The 15,706-nt window shown below is 46.4% G+C and overlaps 1 protein-coding gene across 1 annotated transcript; it reads right to left on the bottom strand.

Annotated features, from left to right (window-relative positions):
• Nucleotides 1–2,302: 2,302 nt before the first annotated feature.
• Nucleotides 2,303–2,845, bottom strand: LOC141128908 (epidermal differentiation-specific protein-like). The gene has a single exon (XM_073616553.1). It carries the CDS (start codon nt 2,843–2,845, stop codon nt 2,303–2,305), a length of 543 nt encoding a protein of 180 aa, XP_073472654.1.
• Nucleotides 2,846–15,706: the final 12,861 nt, after the last annotated feature.

Below are 15,706 nucleotides of genomic sequence, written 5' to 3'. Positions count from 1 at the left end.
AAGGAGAGGGGAACGGAGGGGACAGCGGAAAGGCACAGCAGAACGGAGGGGACAGCGGAGGGGGACAGAGAAGGAGAGGGGAACAGAGGGGGCATGGAGGAGGATGTAGTGACAGTCAGTGGTGAGCGATCACCGCTGTATGTCACTAAAGCCGCTGAAAGCCGCTGGGGGAGAAACTTGTAACTCCCCCACGTGCCGATCACAGATGACTTCCAGGTATCGGCGGAAGCATCGGGAGCATTTGCCCGAGTACAAGTACTCGGGCAAATGCTCGGTATCGGTGCCGATACCGATACTAATATCGGTATCGGGACAACTCTAATCATAACTGTGCTGTACCCCCCCATTGTATTATATATGGATTTGTGGTGTTTTTTTGGGAACATACCTTGTTATGTGCATTTTAACTATTATTACCTGCTGGTGCTGTCCACTCTATATATATATTCAGATATATACTATATATATATAGTATTCATATATTTTTTAATATGGCAGTTTATTGAAGTTTGAATTCCACTGAATAAATAGATTGTATAAAATGACATAAAATGAAAAGCCGTGTACACTATAGAAATCAATGTGAGTGTGCATTTGTCCTTCTGTGTGTGTGTGTCCCCCGGTATATCCCAGCCCAGTATATCTCATACACAGACACACACAGATAACCGCCATACAAATACATTTATTTCTAGAGAAAGAAAAGCAGAAGAAAGATTTCCATGTTACAGGAGAAGATCACACATCTGATCTGATCAATATGAAGATTATTGATGAACTTCCAACTAATCAATGTCACTTTCCTGTGATCAGATGAATGGAATTCCAGAATGTGTACAATGGATCAATTCCAGAGATCCAATGACTGAAATCCATTCATCCTACAAAACAGATTTACTGACCAACCTTCCCGGAATGTGTGTGTGGAATGTCCATATCACAGATTGTTCCCAGGAAAGAAGTCATTATTGATGGGATAGAAGAAGACCAACATCCTCTATACAAGTCACTCCTCCATTTCTAATAAACATCTCCTATTCCCCAATGGAAACATTTGTATCTTTACAAAGATCTGATCTCTGTGTGTATGGAGTGAGCGCAGTGTCTGGATGATGACACCGAGAAGGAAACAAATGGGTTGATTTACTAAAGCCAAATAGACTGTGCACTCCGCAAGAGCAGTTGCTCCAGAGCTTAGTAAATGAGCAAAAGCTTTGCGGACTTCCATCATCCAATCATCCGCAAGCAAAATTGTTTTTTATTTATTTTCCTTGCATGTGATTGGGTATTCTTTGTAAAATGAAGCTTTACCTCATTCACTAAGCTCTGGAGCAACCTGCACTTGCACAGTGTAACTGCACTTTGCATAGTGCACATGTCTATTTGCCTTTAGTAAATCACCCCCATTGTCAAATCATCAAAACACTGCGACACCCACCTAGACATCTCCTTTCCTTTCTTATATAAAAGTAACATTACAATGACATAATTGCTGAGGAAAGACCATTTCTATACCTTTAAATATGTTATTTGTTAAAATAAATCAATAAAAAGAAATACAAAATGTATAATAAGTCGTAGGAATTTACAAAATAGAGAAAAGGAACCTTCTCTCAGTCCATATTTTTTCCGGATTTGGGTTCTTGATAAGTCGGAAAAGATTTGGCAAAGTTACAAAACATGATGGAGTAGAATTTATAGCAAATTTAGTTCAGTGGAGACCTTTCAAGCCTGGTCTCTTCTTCAGACACGGTGTAACTAAGAAAATGTGTTTTGTGGAATTCAGATGGAATGGTTTAAGGTTCTCTCACCCTGTAGAGGACAATGATTTAATCTCTGGAGGTCTTCATCAGGTCAGGATTGGTGTTATGGGTGGTGATCTTCATCAGGTCAGGATAAGCGTTTTCTGGGGGTCTTCATCAGATCAGAACCGGTTTACTCTGAAGGTGTTCATCAGACCAGGATTGGTGTTCTCTAGAGGTGTTCATCAGACCAGGATTGGTGTTCTCTAGAGGTCTTCAACAGATCAGAACTGGTTTTCTCTGGAGGTCTTCATCAGATTAGGATTGTTGTTCTCTGGAGGTCTTCATCAGATTTGGATTGTTGTTCTCTGGAGGTCTTCATCAGACCAGGATTGGTGTTCTCTAGAGGTCTTCATCAGATCAGAAGAAGTGTTATGGGAATCTGGACTCTGTAACAGGCAGGCCATGTATAATATCAGAAATCAGAAGAAAAGAAGAAGATACAGCACTGGCTCCGGATTTGATGGTAAACGGTGGAGAGTTGGACAGTCCACCACATCTTACTCGAGAGCCTCACTAGCCTCGTGGGGTTCCAGAGGCTTCAGGGAGCTTACTTTATCTCCCCAGCCAAATTTATGATAATCTGGAATGTCATCTCCTGCCACAGTGACCTTCTGTTCACCTTTGTAATACTCTTCAGAATACAGGATCCAGGCCCCACTGACATTATTTTGTGATGAAGCCATGTTGTCAAATCCATACGGTTTAAGGGAATTTGCAGCTTTCTCCAGGGTCACAGTTTTGCCCCCATAGTAGATGTGCTCAAACAGAGTAATTGAGGGATTATACAGACCGTCCCTCACAACTCGCACAGAGCTGATTTTCTTCTCCAATGCTGGGATTGAAGGATAAGAACCTTCCAAGTAGCATTTAAACTTTCCTTCATAACTGATTCCAGTGAAGACAATCCATGGGTCTCCGTGGACTTTGAGAGATCGAGCTCTCTGCAGGAATCCAACAGATGTCAGGTCTTTCGTGTCTTGCTCTATTGACACAAAGTCTCCCTTGAAATCTGGAAGCTCGAACAGCTCAAGAGCATTCATCTTCTAGTTCTATGTGAGGGTGAGATGATGGGAACCGAGATCTCTCTGCAGGTTGGTTTGAGTTCTCTTCTTGGCTGATGGGGAATTTATACAGGAGCCTCAGTGCTGAAATCACAAGGACTTATTTTATGGGAGGTTTCATCATTTCTTCAGAATGTCTGTTCAGAGGCGGTACAAGACGTGGGCGGGAGGGGCGTGTGCCCTGGGCGGAGTGTGAGAGGGGTCGGGTTCAGGACCCCGCGCTGCCTTAGTTCTCCCGGTGTAGCGGTACTGAACACAGCTGTTCTGTCCTCCCCTGTTTGCTCTCACAGCCGGGTTAGCACAAGCGGCCACACTGACAGGGGAGGAGAAGAGCCATGGGCTGTGTGTGTAAGAGCCGGCTCATCCTCCTTCTCCCTCTGTCAGGAGCTGCAGGACCGGATCGACTGGTCTGAGACAGGGACAGAGGCAGAGCGGTCGTCTGAGCTCCCCCGTCCCTTCACCCCCCTCACACTTCTATAGCACAGAACACAGTGAAGGGTTCTGCCTCTATGCTACACATCTGAGACTGTGTTGGAAAAATAGCGCACACATATACCAGAGAGGTGCAGTATCCACTAAAGAGGAGAACTGTGAGAAGGAGGGGGAGGAATTTGTGAAAAGAGGTGAGAACTCTTTACAGGGAGGATTACAAATTCTGGCTGTGAGGGTGGGGGTGGTGGGGTATATATACAGAGGTGGCTATGGAAGGGGGGTATACAGAGGTGGATGTGGAAGAGGGGTATAGAGAGGTGGATGTAGAAGGGGGTATACAGAGGTGGCTGTGGAAGGAGGGTATAGAGAGGTGGATGTAGAAGGGGGGTATACAGAGGTGGATATGGAAGGGGTGTATACAGAGGTGGATGTGGAAGGGGGGTATACAGATGTGGCTATGGAAGGGGGGTATACAGAGGTGGATGTGGAAGGGGGGTATACAGAGGTGGCTGTGGAAGGGGGGTATACAGAGGTGGATGTGGAAGGGGTGTATACAGAGGTGGATGTAGATGGGGGGTATACAGAGGTGACTGTGGAAGGGGGGGATACAGAGGTGGATGTGGAAGGGGGGTATACAGAGGTGGATGTGGAAGGGGGTATACAAAGGTGGCTATGGAAGCGGGGTATACAGAGGTGGATGTGGAAGGGGGGTATACAGAGGTGGCTGTGGAAGGGGAGTATACAGAGGTGAATGTGGAAGGGGGGTATACAAAGGTGGCTATGGAAGGGGGGTATACAGAGGTGGATGTGGAAGGGGGGTATACAAAGGTGGCTATGGAAGGGGGGTATACAGAGGTGGATGTGGAAGGGGTGTATACAGAGGTGGATGTGGAAGGGGGGTATAGAGAGGTGGGTGTAGAAGGGGGGTATACAGAGGTGGCTGTGGAAGGGTGGTATACAGAGGTGGATGTGGAAGGGGGGTATACAGAGGTGATTGTGGAAGGGGGGTATACAGAGGTGGATGTGGAAGGGGGGTATACAGAGGTGGCTGTGGAAGGGGGGTATACAGAGGTGATGTGGAAGGGGGGTATACAGAGGTGGCTGTAGAAGAGGGGTATACAGAGGTGCATGTGGAAGGGGGGTATACAGAGGTGGCTGTGGAAGAGGGGTATACAGAGGTGGATGTGGAAGGGGGTATACAAAGGTGGATGTGGAAGGGGGGGTATACAGAGGTGGATGTGGAAGGGGGGTATACAGAGGTGGCTGTGGAAGCGGTATATACAGAGGTGGATGTGGAAGGGGGGTATACAGAGGTGACTGTGGAAGGGGGTTATAAAGAGGTGGCTGTGGAAGGGGGGTATACAGAGGTGGATGTGGAAGGGGGGTATACAGAGGTGGATGTGGAAGAGGGTATACAAAGGTGGCTATGGAAGCGGGGTATACAGAGGTGGATGTGGAAGGGGGGTATACAGAGGTGACTGTGGAAGGGGGGTATACAGAGGTGGATGTGGAAGGGGGGTATACAGAGGTGGCTGTGGAAGGGGGGTATACAGAGGTGGCTGTGGAAGGGGGGTATACAAAGGTGGCTATGGAAGGGGAGTATACAGAGGTGGATGTGGAAGGGGTGCATACAGAGGTGGATGTGGAAGGGGGTATAGAGAGGTGGATGTGGAAGGGGAGTCTACAGAGGTGATTGTGGAAGGGGGGTATACAGAGGTGGATGTGAAAGGGGGGTATACAGAGGTGGAGGTGGAAGGGGGTATACAGAGGTGATGTGGAAGGGGGTATACAGAGGTGATGTGGAAGGGGGTATAGAGAGGTGGCTATGGAAGGGGGGTATACAGAGGTGGCTGTAGAAGAGGGGTATACAGAGGTGGATGTGGAATGGGGGTATACAGAGGTGGATGTGGAAGGTATTATACAGAGGTGGATGTGGAAGGGGGGGTATACAGAGGTGGCTGTGGAAGTGGGGTATACAGAGGTGGATGTGGAAGGGGGGTATACAGAGGTGGATGTGGAAGGGGGGTATACAGAGGTGGATGTGGAAGGGGGTATACAGAGGTGGATGTAGAAGGGGGGTATACAGAGGTGACAGTGGAAGGGGGGTATACAGATGTGGATGTGGAAGGGGAGTATACAGAGGTGGCTGTGGAAGGGGGTATACAAAGGTGGCTATGGAAGGGAGGTATACAGAGTTGACTGTGGAAGGGGGTATACAAAGGTGGCTATGGAAGGGGGGTATACAGAGGTGGATGTGGAAGGGGTGCATACAGAGGTGGCTATGGAAGGGGGGTATACAGAGGTGGCTGTGGAAGGGGGTATACAGAGGTGGATGTGGAAGGGGGGTATACAGAGGTGACTATGGAAGGGGGGTATACAGAGGTGGCTGTAGAAGAGGGGTATACAGAGGTGGATGTGGAAGGGGGGTATACAGAGGTGGCTGTAGAAGGGGGATATACAGAGGTGGATGTGGAAGGGGGGTATACAGAGGTAGCTCTGGAAGAGGGATATACAGAGGTGGATGTGGAAGGGGGGTATACAGAGGTGGATGTGGAAGGGGGGGTATACAGAGGTGACTATAGAAGGGGGGTATACAGAGGTGGATGTGGAAGGGGGGTATACAGAGGTGGCTGTAGAAGGGGGATATATAGAGAGGTGGATGTGGAAGGGGGGGTATACTGAGGTGGCTGTGGAAGGGGGGTATACAGAGGTGGCTGTGGAAGGGGGGTATACAGAGGTGGCTGTGGAAGGGGGTTATACAGAGGTGACTATGGAAGGGGGGTATACAGAGGTGGCTGTAGAAGAGGGGTATACAGAGGTGGATGTGGAAGGGGGGTATACAGAGGTGGCTGTAGAAGAGGGATATACAGAGGTGGATGTGGAAGGGGGGTATACAGAGGTGACTATGGAAGGGGGGTATACAGAGGTGGATGTGGAAGGGGGGTATAGAGAGGTGGATGTGGAAGGGGGGTATACAGAGGTGGCTGTGGAAGGGTGGTATACAGAGGTGGATGTGGAAAGGGGTATACAGAGGTGGATGTAGAAGGGGGGTATACAGAGGTGACTGTGGAAGGGGGGTATACAGAGGTGGATGTGGAAGGGGGGTATACAGAGGTGGATGTGGAAGGGGGTATACAGAGGTGGATGTGGAAGGGGGGTATACAGAGGTGGATGTGGAAGGGGGGTATACAGAGGGGGATGTGGAAGGGGGTATACAGAGGTGGATGTGGAAGGGGGGTATACAGAGGTGGATGTGGAAGGGGGGTATACAGAGGTGGATGTGGAAGGGGGGTATACAGAGGTGGATGTGGAAGGGGGTATACAGAGGTGGATGTGGAAGGGGGGTATACAGAGGTGGATGTGGAAGGGGGGTATACAGAGGTGACTATAGAAGGGGGGTATACAGAGGTGGATGTGGAAGGGGGGTATACAGAGGTGACTGTGGAAGGGGGGTATACAGAGGTGGATGTGGAAGGGGGGTATACAGAGGTGGCTGTGGAAGGGGGGTATACAGAGGTGGCTGTGGAAGGGGGGTATACAAAGGTGGCTATGGAAGGGGGGTATGCAGAGGTGATTGTGGAAGGGGGGGTATACAGAGGTGGCTGTGCAAGGGGGTATACAGAGGTGGCTATGGAAGGGGGGTATACAGAGGTGGATGTGGAAGGGGTGTATACAGAGGTGGCTATGGAAGGGGGGTATACAGAGGTGGATGTGGAAGGGGGGTATACAGAGGTGGCTATGGAAGGGGGGTATACAGAGGTGGATGTGGAAGGGGTGTATACAGAGGTGGCTATGGAATGGGGGTATACAGAGGTGGATTTAGAAGGGGGGTATACAGAGGTGGCTGTGGAAGGGGGGTATACAGATGTGGATGTGGAAGGGGGGTATATAGAGGTGGAAGTGGAAGGGGGGTATACAAAGGTGACTGTGGAAGGGGGTATACAGAGGTGGATGTGGAAGGGGGGTATACAGAGGTGGATGTGGAAGGGGGGTATACAGAGGTGACTATGGAAGGGGGGTATACAGAGGTGGATGTGGAAGGGGGGTATACAGAGGTGGCTATGGAAGGGGGGTATACAGAGGTGGATGTGGAAGGGGAGAATACAATACAGAAGTGATGTGGAGGGGGGTATACAGAGGTGACTATGGAAGGGGGGTATACAGAGGTGACTATGGAAGGGGGGTATACAGAGGTGGCTGTGGAAGGGGGTATACAAATGTGGATGTGGAAGGGGGTTATACAGGGGTGGATGTGGAAGGGGGGTATACAGAGGTGACTATGGAAGGGGGGTATACAGAGGTGGATGTGGAAGGGGGGTATTCAGAGGTGGCTATGGAAGGGGGGTATACAGAGGTGGCTGTAGAAGAGGGGTATACAGAGGTGGATGTGGGCAGGGAAATTTGCCTGGTACAATCTGACGTCGGTGTACCAAAAGCAGATTGCCCACAAGTACTTGGCTGTGACACACCTAATTCTACACCTTCATTCCTCTCAGTGCAGGTCTCAGAGAGGACTGAAGGTCTAGTGGGGTTGGAGATCTCAGCTGATGAGGAGCAAGGAGAGGTCCTCTTTGTTCTTTGGTGTGGCAGGCAGGTCAACATATGTCTGGTCAAGCATGTGGTACCCAAGCGGGAGATGTTTTGGCCACACGAGATACGCTTGAGACATATGTTGCAAATAGCAGCGGTGCGATCTGATGCACTCGTCTCAAAAAAAGGCCCACACCAAAGAGCTTTTTGAATAACTCGCAGAGACTGCAGCGCCCTGCACATGTGGAGCTTTGGGGTGTGATGCAGTCAATGTGCTGCCCTTAGGCTGGCCCCTGGAGGGCATCCTGCCTCGTTGGTGATGTGCCGCCTCCTCCTCCTCTTCCTCTCTCCTATCAGGCACCCACGTTGAGTCAGTGACCTCATCATCCCCTCCCTCCTCATCACTGGAGCAAACCTGGCAGTATGCTGCAGCAGGGGGAGCATGACTGCCAGATTGCTGTCCTTCTTGGGCACCCCCTCTGTCCGTGCTCATGTTACTGCCTTCATCGTGCTCAGTATCATCATCAGAGCCTTCCAAATGCAGGGCATCCTCCTGGAGCATGTACCCAACAATGTGGTCAAACAGTTCGAGGGACTCCTCAGGAGGACATGGTGGGGCTAGGGAAGGAGTCACTGATGACATTGAGCCGAGGGAAGAGGCCGCTGCTTTGCCAGACAAAGTACCCTGGGCATGGGTGAGAGAGGATGAGGAGGATGAGGACGACTTGGTCATCCACTCGACCAAGTCTTCCACATGTTGCGGCTCAACACGGCCAGCTGCCGAAAAAAAGGCCAAGCGTGTCCCACGGCCACGCTGATGCGGCCACGCTGATGAGGATGCACCGTCTCCACGACCAGCACCGTCTCCACGACCAGCACTAGACACAGAGCCTGCTTGCCCTCTCTTATTGGCTTGTGACTGTCTGCCTCTCCTTCTTGACCTTCCAGACATACTAATGGCCTGTAGCTGCACTAAGCTGGGATATATATATATATATATATATACATATATATATATATATATATATGTACTGATACTGCAGCTAGCAAAATCAACTGCCTGCCTGTAGTATGAGAACACCACCAACCTTCTACAGGTAGCTTTAGCTGAACACTGTGAGGTGGACGCACCCCACTAACTTGTAGGTTTAGCTGAACACTGTGAGCAGGATGCACTGCGCTAACTGTAAATTGTCTAGCTGCCTGACTGTGGTACTAATAGGATCAAAAGAACACCAGCAATTTTCTTCAGGTAACTGTATATACTGTAACAAGACAAGCCTGCCTGTCAGTAAGAAGATAACAGGAACGGATCTAGCTGAACACTGTGAGCAGGACGCACCCCACTAACTTGTAGGTTTAGCTGAACACTGTGAGGTGGACGCACCACACTAACTTGTAGGTTTAGCTGAACACTGTGAGCAGGACGCACCCCACTAACTTGTAGGTTTAGCTGAACACTGTGAGCAGGACGCACCCCACTAACTTGTAGGTTTAGCTGAAGACTGTGAGCAGGACGCACTGCACTAACTGTAAATAGTCTAGCTGCCTGACTGTGGTACTAATAGGATCAAAAGAACACCAGTAATTTTCTTCAGGTAGCTGTAAATACTGTAACAAGACAAGCCTGCCTGTCAGTAGGAAGATAACAGGAACGGATCTAGCTAAACTGAATACAGTGTATATATATATATATATGCAACACCTGGGATGCATATATATACACAATACACTGTAAGTGCAGCTAAACTGACTGACTGTTCTGCCTAATCTATCTAACTCAAATCAAATGACACTGTCTGTCTCTCTCTCTCTCTCAATGAACGCCGGAACACACACTACACAGGGCTGCCGTGCAGGCGGCCTTATATAGTCTGGGGCGTGTACTAAATCCCCTGAGCCATAATTGACCAAAGCCTCCTTGGCTTTGGCCAATTACGGCTCTCTGTTCAGGCGGCGCTGTGATTGGCCAAGCATGCGGGTCATAGTGCATGCTTGGCCAATCATCAGCCAGCAATGCACTGCGATGCCGCAGTGAATTATGGGCCGTGACACGCCACACGAATTTGGCGCGAACGGCCCATATCGTTCGCAATTTGGCGAACAACCGAACAGCCGATGTTCGAGTCGAACATGGGTTCGACTCGAACACGAAGCTCATCCCTAGTCTCCACCAATCCTTCTTTCCCTAAAAACACCAAATTTTCAAAATCCAATTTTCATTGGGACAGAAAGTGAGGTGAAATCTTCTGAACAGGGGCACAGACAGCAAAACAAATGTTACAGGGGTGATGATAACCCTTCCCTATGTTATCCAAAAAGCTTAAAAATAGATTTTTTGGTTGGAGCTACAGTTACAAAATGTACCTGTTCCAAATTACAAACAGATTCAACATGAGAACAAACCTACAGTCCCCATCTTGTTTGTAATCCGGGGACCGCCTGTATACTGCTGTTCAGAGTATATAGAGCCTAGAGGCCCCACGCCTTTTCTCTTTTTTTAATTTGGGTGTGGGGTTCCCCTTAATATACATACAAGACCCAAAGGAGCTTGTAATGGGCTGGGGGGTTACCCATGCCGTTTTTCTCAATAATTTTTATCCATATTGCCAGGACCTGACATTACATTACAGCCGCAAGAAGTTTTACATTACTTTTATTCCTTTAGAAATGTAATTTTGTGCAGGGACTGTTCTAAACACGGGAAACACGTGCCACTTTACAGGCATACTATAGATACCCCCCAGGCACGATATTTAAAGGAATATTTCACTTTTATTTTTTCACTTTAAGCATCATTAAAATCACTGCTCCCAGAAAACTGCCGCTTTTAAAACTTTTTTATGCATTGATACATGTCCCCTGGTCCGTTCGCATGTTCTGGATGCGAACCGAACCGGGGGGTGTTTTTACTCATCCCTACTCCTGAGCTGTTAATTCGTCATATCCCTCCTTTGCTAAAAGACCATACACTTATTGGTCCCACACTAGCATGCTTTCAGGAGGTCAGTGTGAAGCATTGCTTGTCCTCGACCATGGGACCCCTAACACTAGTTCGTTCTAACCTAGAATTCCCACCCAGCATGCCTAACAAGTTTCTCTTGGGTTTGCACCCCAACTCCTTTCTTAATGCCCAACACTTCTTCCCTAAGCTCACAATGGCCAGATGCCCATATACCAATGTGGACCTTTCTGCAGCTACACAACTTTCTCCATTCCATGGCTTGTCCTGAGTCAGTTTCTCAGCCCCTTACTCCTTTTGAGAGCTTATGCGCACCCCAACAACATATAATTTCCTTGGCTAAGGCCTTTCTCTTCTCGAATAAGCCCTCTAATGCTGAGAAGGCTCACACAGCCTGGGAACGAGATCTTGATACATTGAATAGGAAATCCCTCAAGGGGTTTATCAGCGAAGTTATATTCAAGGCAAGTGACAATGATTTTCTTAAAAATTTGTAGTTCTTGATTTGTATCATAGTATCAAAATAGTGAATGTGTGGCATGAATACATGGGAGTCGTAAAAAGCAATTCTGGTCTTGACATAAAAAACATCTCTCATCAACATGGGAAAACCATACAGGAACTCAATTTATGTTTAAAACCATAAAACTTATGTAGAGTTTCACATGATCTCCCTACACATTTCGACCTGTGTAGATAAAGGTCTTCTGCAGGTTAATTCACTTCTTGACGAGAAAATTACATTTCATAGTCAAATAAATTGCTGTTCATCTAAAAGCTCTTCAAGCCTTGGCGATCCCGATGTGTCCTCACAGTGTTCTCCTGTCCTCCACGGAGGCAAAACCCCCACTTTCACACAACTTACAAGAAGTCACGCTTTTTATAGGACCAGGGGGAAAAAAAGATGGGGTCTCAAGTGAGGGGGGCCACAGGGGCACCCTCAATTTTCTTAAGTAATTCAGAAAATAAGTGAGCTACAAAGTGAGCAATATTATGTGGTGTTGCAGCCATTAGAGCACTTGACCGGCCTCTGTCAATAGGGCTTAGAAATAGGTTTGTCAGTGTGTCCGTGTGTAGAACAGCTATACAGGGATCTCTTAAGATCTTTATACAATCCTTTCCTGAAGAATGGGATCACATTTTCATTAACGCCCACAAAGGGTCTGTTAAGGTTACGACGCAGGAAAGTTATTGCAACCTCATTTTGAGATGGTATCGAACTCCCGCTCTACTACTAAAAATTAACTCAAACCTTCCTAAGTATTGTTGGCGATGCTGCCAAGGACATGGAACTTATCTTAACTTAGATGGAGATGCTGGTTATCTGGTGGGATTGCCCTCAGATACAAGCCTTCTGGTCTGAAGTTCACCCTGTAATTTCTTATGTGACAACATACACTTTAGACTACTCCTCTGCGCAATTCCTTCTTCACCACACTTCTCTCTCCCACAGAGCCTATTATAAATCATACGCCATGCATATGGTGAATTCAGCTAAAATGTGTATCCCGATCCACTGGGGTACGACCCACATCCCCTCCCTGTTAGAATGGTTTACACACCTTTGGAAAATTGCTAATATGGAAGAACTCATTCACCTGACAAAAGATTCCCCTTCCAAATTCACATCCACCTGGGCCTGTTGGTTCCACTTTCAAACCACTGACCAATATAAGCAACTCATAGATAATACCGTTTGACTCTCACTTAGGCCAGTAGCCTTGTCACCTGAAGCAGATTTAACTGGAGGAGCTTCTTAGTGACATTTTTACATGACTAACAACCCTCACCCCTCTAGTTAGGATTGCCATCTGTCTGGGATTCACCTGGACAGTTCAAGTTTTGAATCATGATTTCGGGTTTCAGTCTGCCTGAAACCCAGACACAATGGGGTTTATTTACAATCCTATAGTGTTTGCTAAAACAATTTTTTTTTGCTGTGTGCCACTAAAGTGTTGGGGTTTGGCTTGAAGAAAAAAAGTGTCAACCCTACCTCTAGTAGATGAGAAGAGAACAGACAGATCTTTGCTGGAGGGACCTCGCAATGGCCCACCAGTCCTCCACATCCCTTTTTTCCCTCAAAGTGTAATAGGTAGTCAAATTAAATTTGAAATTTATGCCCCTAGAATGCCTGATGGTGCTCCCTGGATGTTGGACCTCTGTATGTGGCCAGGCTGTGTAAAAGTCTCACACATGTGGTATTGCCATACTCAGGAGGAGTAGTAGAATGTATTTTGGGGTGTAATTTGTGGTATGCATATGCTGTGTGTGAGAAATAACCTGATATTATGACAATTTTGTGAAAAAAAAAGGAAAAAAAATCTTGATTTGCAAAGAATTGTGGGAAAAAATTACAACTTAAAAAAACTTACCATGCCTCTTTCTAAATACCTTGGACTGTCTTCTTTCCAAAAAGGGGTCATTTGGGGGGTATTTGTACTTTCCTGGCTTGTTAGAGTCTCAAGAAATTAGGCTGTCAGTACATCCGGTGTGATCAATTTTCAGTGATTGTAGATTGTAGACTCTATAACTTTCACAAAGACCAAATAATATACACCGATTTTGATTATTTTTACCAAAGATATGTAGCAGTATAAAATGTGGCCAAAATTTATGAAGAAAAATTACTAATTTGCTAAATTTTATAACAGAAACAAAGAAAATTTTAATTTATTTTTTACAGAATTTTCGGTCTTTTTTCATTTATAGCGCAAAAAATAAAAAACCCAGCGGTGATTAAATACCACCAAATGAAAGCTCTATATGTGTGAAAAAAAGGACAAAAATGTCATATGGTTATAGTGTTGCATGACTGAGTAATTGTCATTCAAAGTGTGAGATCACCGAAAGCTGAAAATTGGTCTGGTTAGGAAGGGGGTTTAGAAATTTGATTTTTTACATTTTTGAATGAATATGTTTTATAGCAGAAAGTAAAAAATGTTTTACATTGGTAGCCTAGTGATATGCTGAACTGTCCTGGGTTCAGCTCAGAAGGGATTCAAGGGATTCGGAGAATTTCAGACTTTTTTGTCTTAGAAAGTAAAATGAAGCCTGATAAGAATTAATCTATTTCTCCATCCTGAGAACATTTCTCACAAGTCATTAATCTTTCACTTTCATGCACACTGGGCGTGTTTACAGCGCCTAGTTTTGTCTTCAGACGTTTTTCTTCTACAGACAATAAACTCTCCAGAATATTATCCTATGTGTCCATACCTACATAGGCTATTATCAACTGTTTTTGGCTGTTAAAAAAAAAACTAAAACTAGTGGGTCACTTTTCCCAAAATAGTGTCAAAAGTGTCTGATCTGTCCGCTGATCACCACCATTACTAGTAAAAAAAAAAAAAAATAACAAAAAATGTCATAAATCAATAACCTATTTTGTAGACGCGATAACTTTTGTGCAAACCAATAAATATACGCTTTTTCTTTTTTATAAAAAAAAATTTGGGATATCTATTATAGCAAAAAGTAAAAAATATTGTGTGTTTTTTCAAAATTGTCACCTTTTTTTGTTTATAGCACAAAAATTAAAAACCGCAGAGGTGATCAAATACCACCAAAAGAAAGCTCTATTTGTGGGGGAAAAAAATGATAATTTCATTTGGGTACAGCGTCGCCCGACCGCACAATTGTCATTCAAAATGTTACAGCCCTGAAAGCTGAAAATTGGCTGGGCAGGAAGGGGATGAAAATGCCCTGTATTGAAGGTGTTAATGCATTGAATGCAAACCATGAGGCTTTACAACCCCTTTAAGCACTTCAGCCCCGGATGATTTGGCTGCTCAATGACCAGGCCATTTTTTGCGATTCAGCACTCCGTTGTTTTAACTGACAATTGTGCAGTCGTGCGACGTTGCACCCAAACAAAATTGACGTCCTTTTTTTCCCCCACAAATAGAGCTTTCTTTTGGTGGTATTTGATCACCTCTGCAGTTTTTATTTTGTGCGCTATATACAAAAGAACAGTGACGATTTTGTAAAGAAACACAATATCTTTTACTTTTTTCTATAATAAATATCCCAAATTAAAAAAAAAACAAAAAATAAATTTTTGTCTCAGTTTAGGCCGATATGTATTCTTCTACATATTTTTTGGGAAAAAAAATCGCAATAAGCGTATATTGATTGGTTTGCGCAAAAGTTATAGCGTCTACAAAATAGGGGATAGATTTATGGCATTTTTATTATAATTTTTTGCTAGTAATGGTGGTAATCTGTGATTTTTAAATGAGATGATGTGGGATCCTCCGCTCAAAGAGGGGCTTAAACCAGAGTGCTTGTGTCTCATTACAGTACCTGACCGCGAGATTGTGTTTCCAGTGCGATACCATCGCGCTGGTTCTCGGCGACAGGGTACTGTGCATGTCACGCTGGCTCACTCATCGGGAAAGGAAAACTTTGACAGGCAGTGCTGACAGCTGTCTGGTATGAATCCTGAGGGGGAACACCGCGCCAAATTTTAAATGAAAAAAACGGCGTGGGTTCCCCCCCAGGGGCATACCAGGCCCTTAGGTCTGGTATGGATTGTAAGGGGAACCCCCCTATGCCGGAAAATCGGCGTGGGGGTCCCCCCAAAATCCATACCAGACCCTTATCCGAGCATGCAGCCCGGACGGTCAGGAAAGGGGATGGGGACGAGCGAGCGCCTCCCCCCCTCCTGGACTGTACCAGGCCGCATGCCCTCAACATGGGGGGGTGGGTGCCTTGGGGAAGGGGGGCGCCCTGTGGGCCCCCCCACCCCAAAGCACCTTGTCCCCATGTTGATGAGGATAAGGGCCTCTTCCCGACAACCCTGGCCGTTGGTTGTCGGTGTCTGCGGGCAGGGGGCTTATCAGAATCCGGGAGCCCCCTTTAATAAGGGGGCCCCCAGATCCTGGCCCCCCCACCCTGTGTGAATGAGTATGGGGTAC

The sequence above is a fragment of the Aquarana catesbeiana genome, linkage group LG01 (assembly GCF_042186555.1).
Source record: "Aquarana catesbeiana isolate 2022-GZ linkage group LG01, ASM4218655v1, whole genome shotgun sequence".
Taxonomy (NCBI): domain Eukaryota; kingdom Metazoa; phylum Chordata; class Amphibia; order Anura; family Ranidae; genus Aquarana; species Aquarana catesbeiana.
Note: the sequence above shows the minus strand (reverse complement) of the source record. Positions and strands in the feature narration are given on the sequence as shown.

Bases quoted from the DNA above. Each gene is read 5' to 3' on its own strand.
- LOC141128908 (XM_073616553.1), bottom strand. From the start codon at position 2,845: ATGAATGCTCTTGAGCTGTTCGAGCTTCCAGATTTCAAGGGAGACTTT.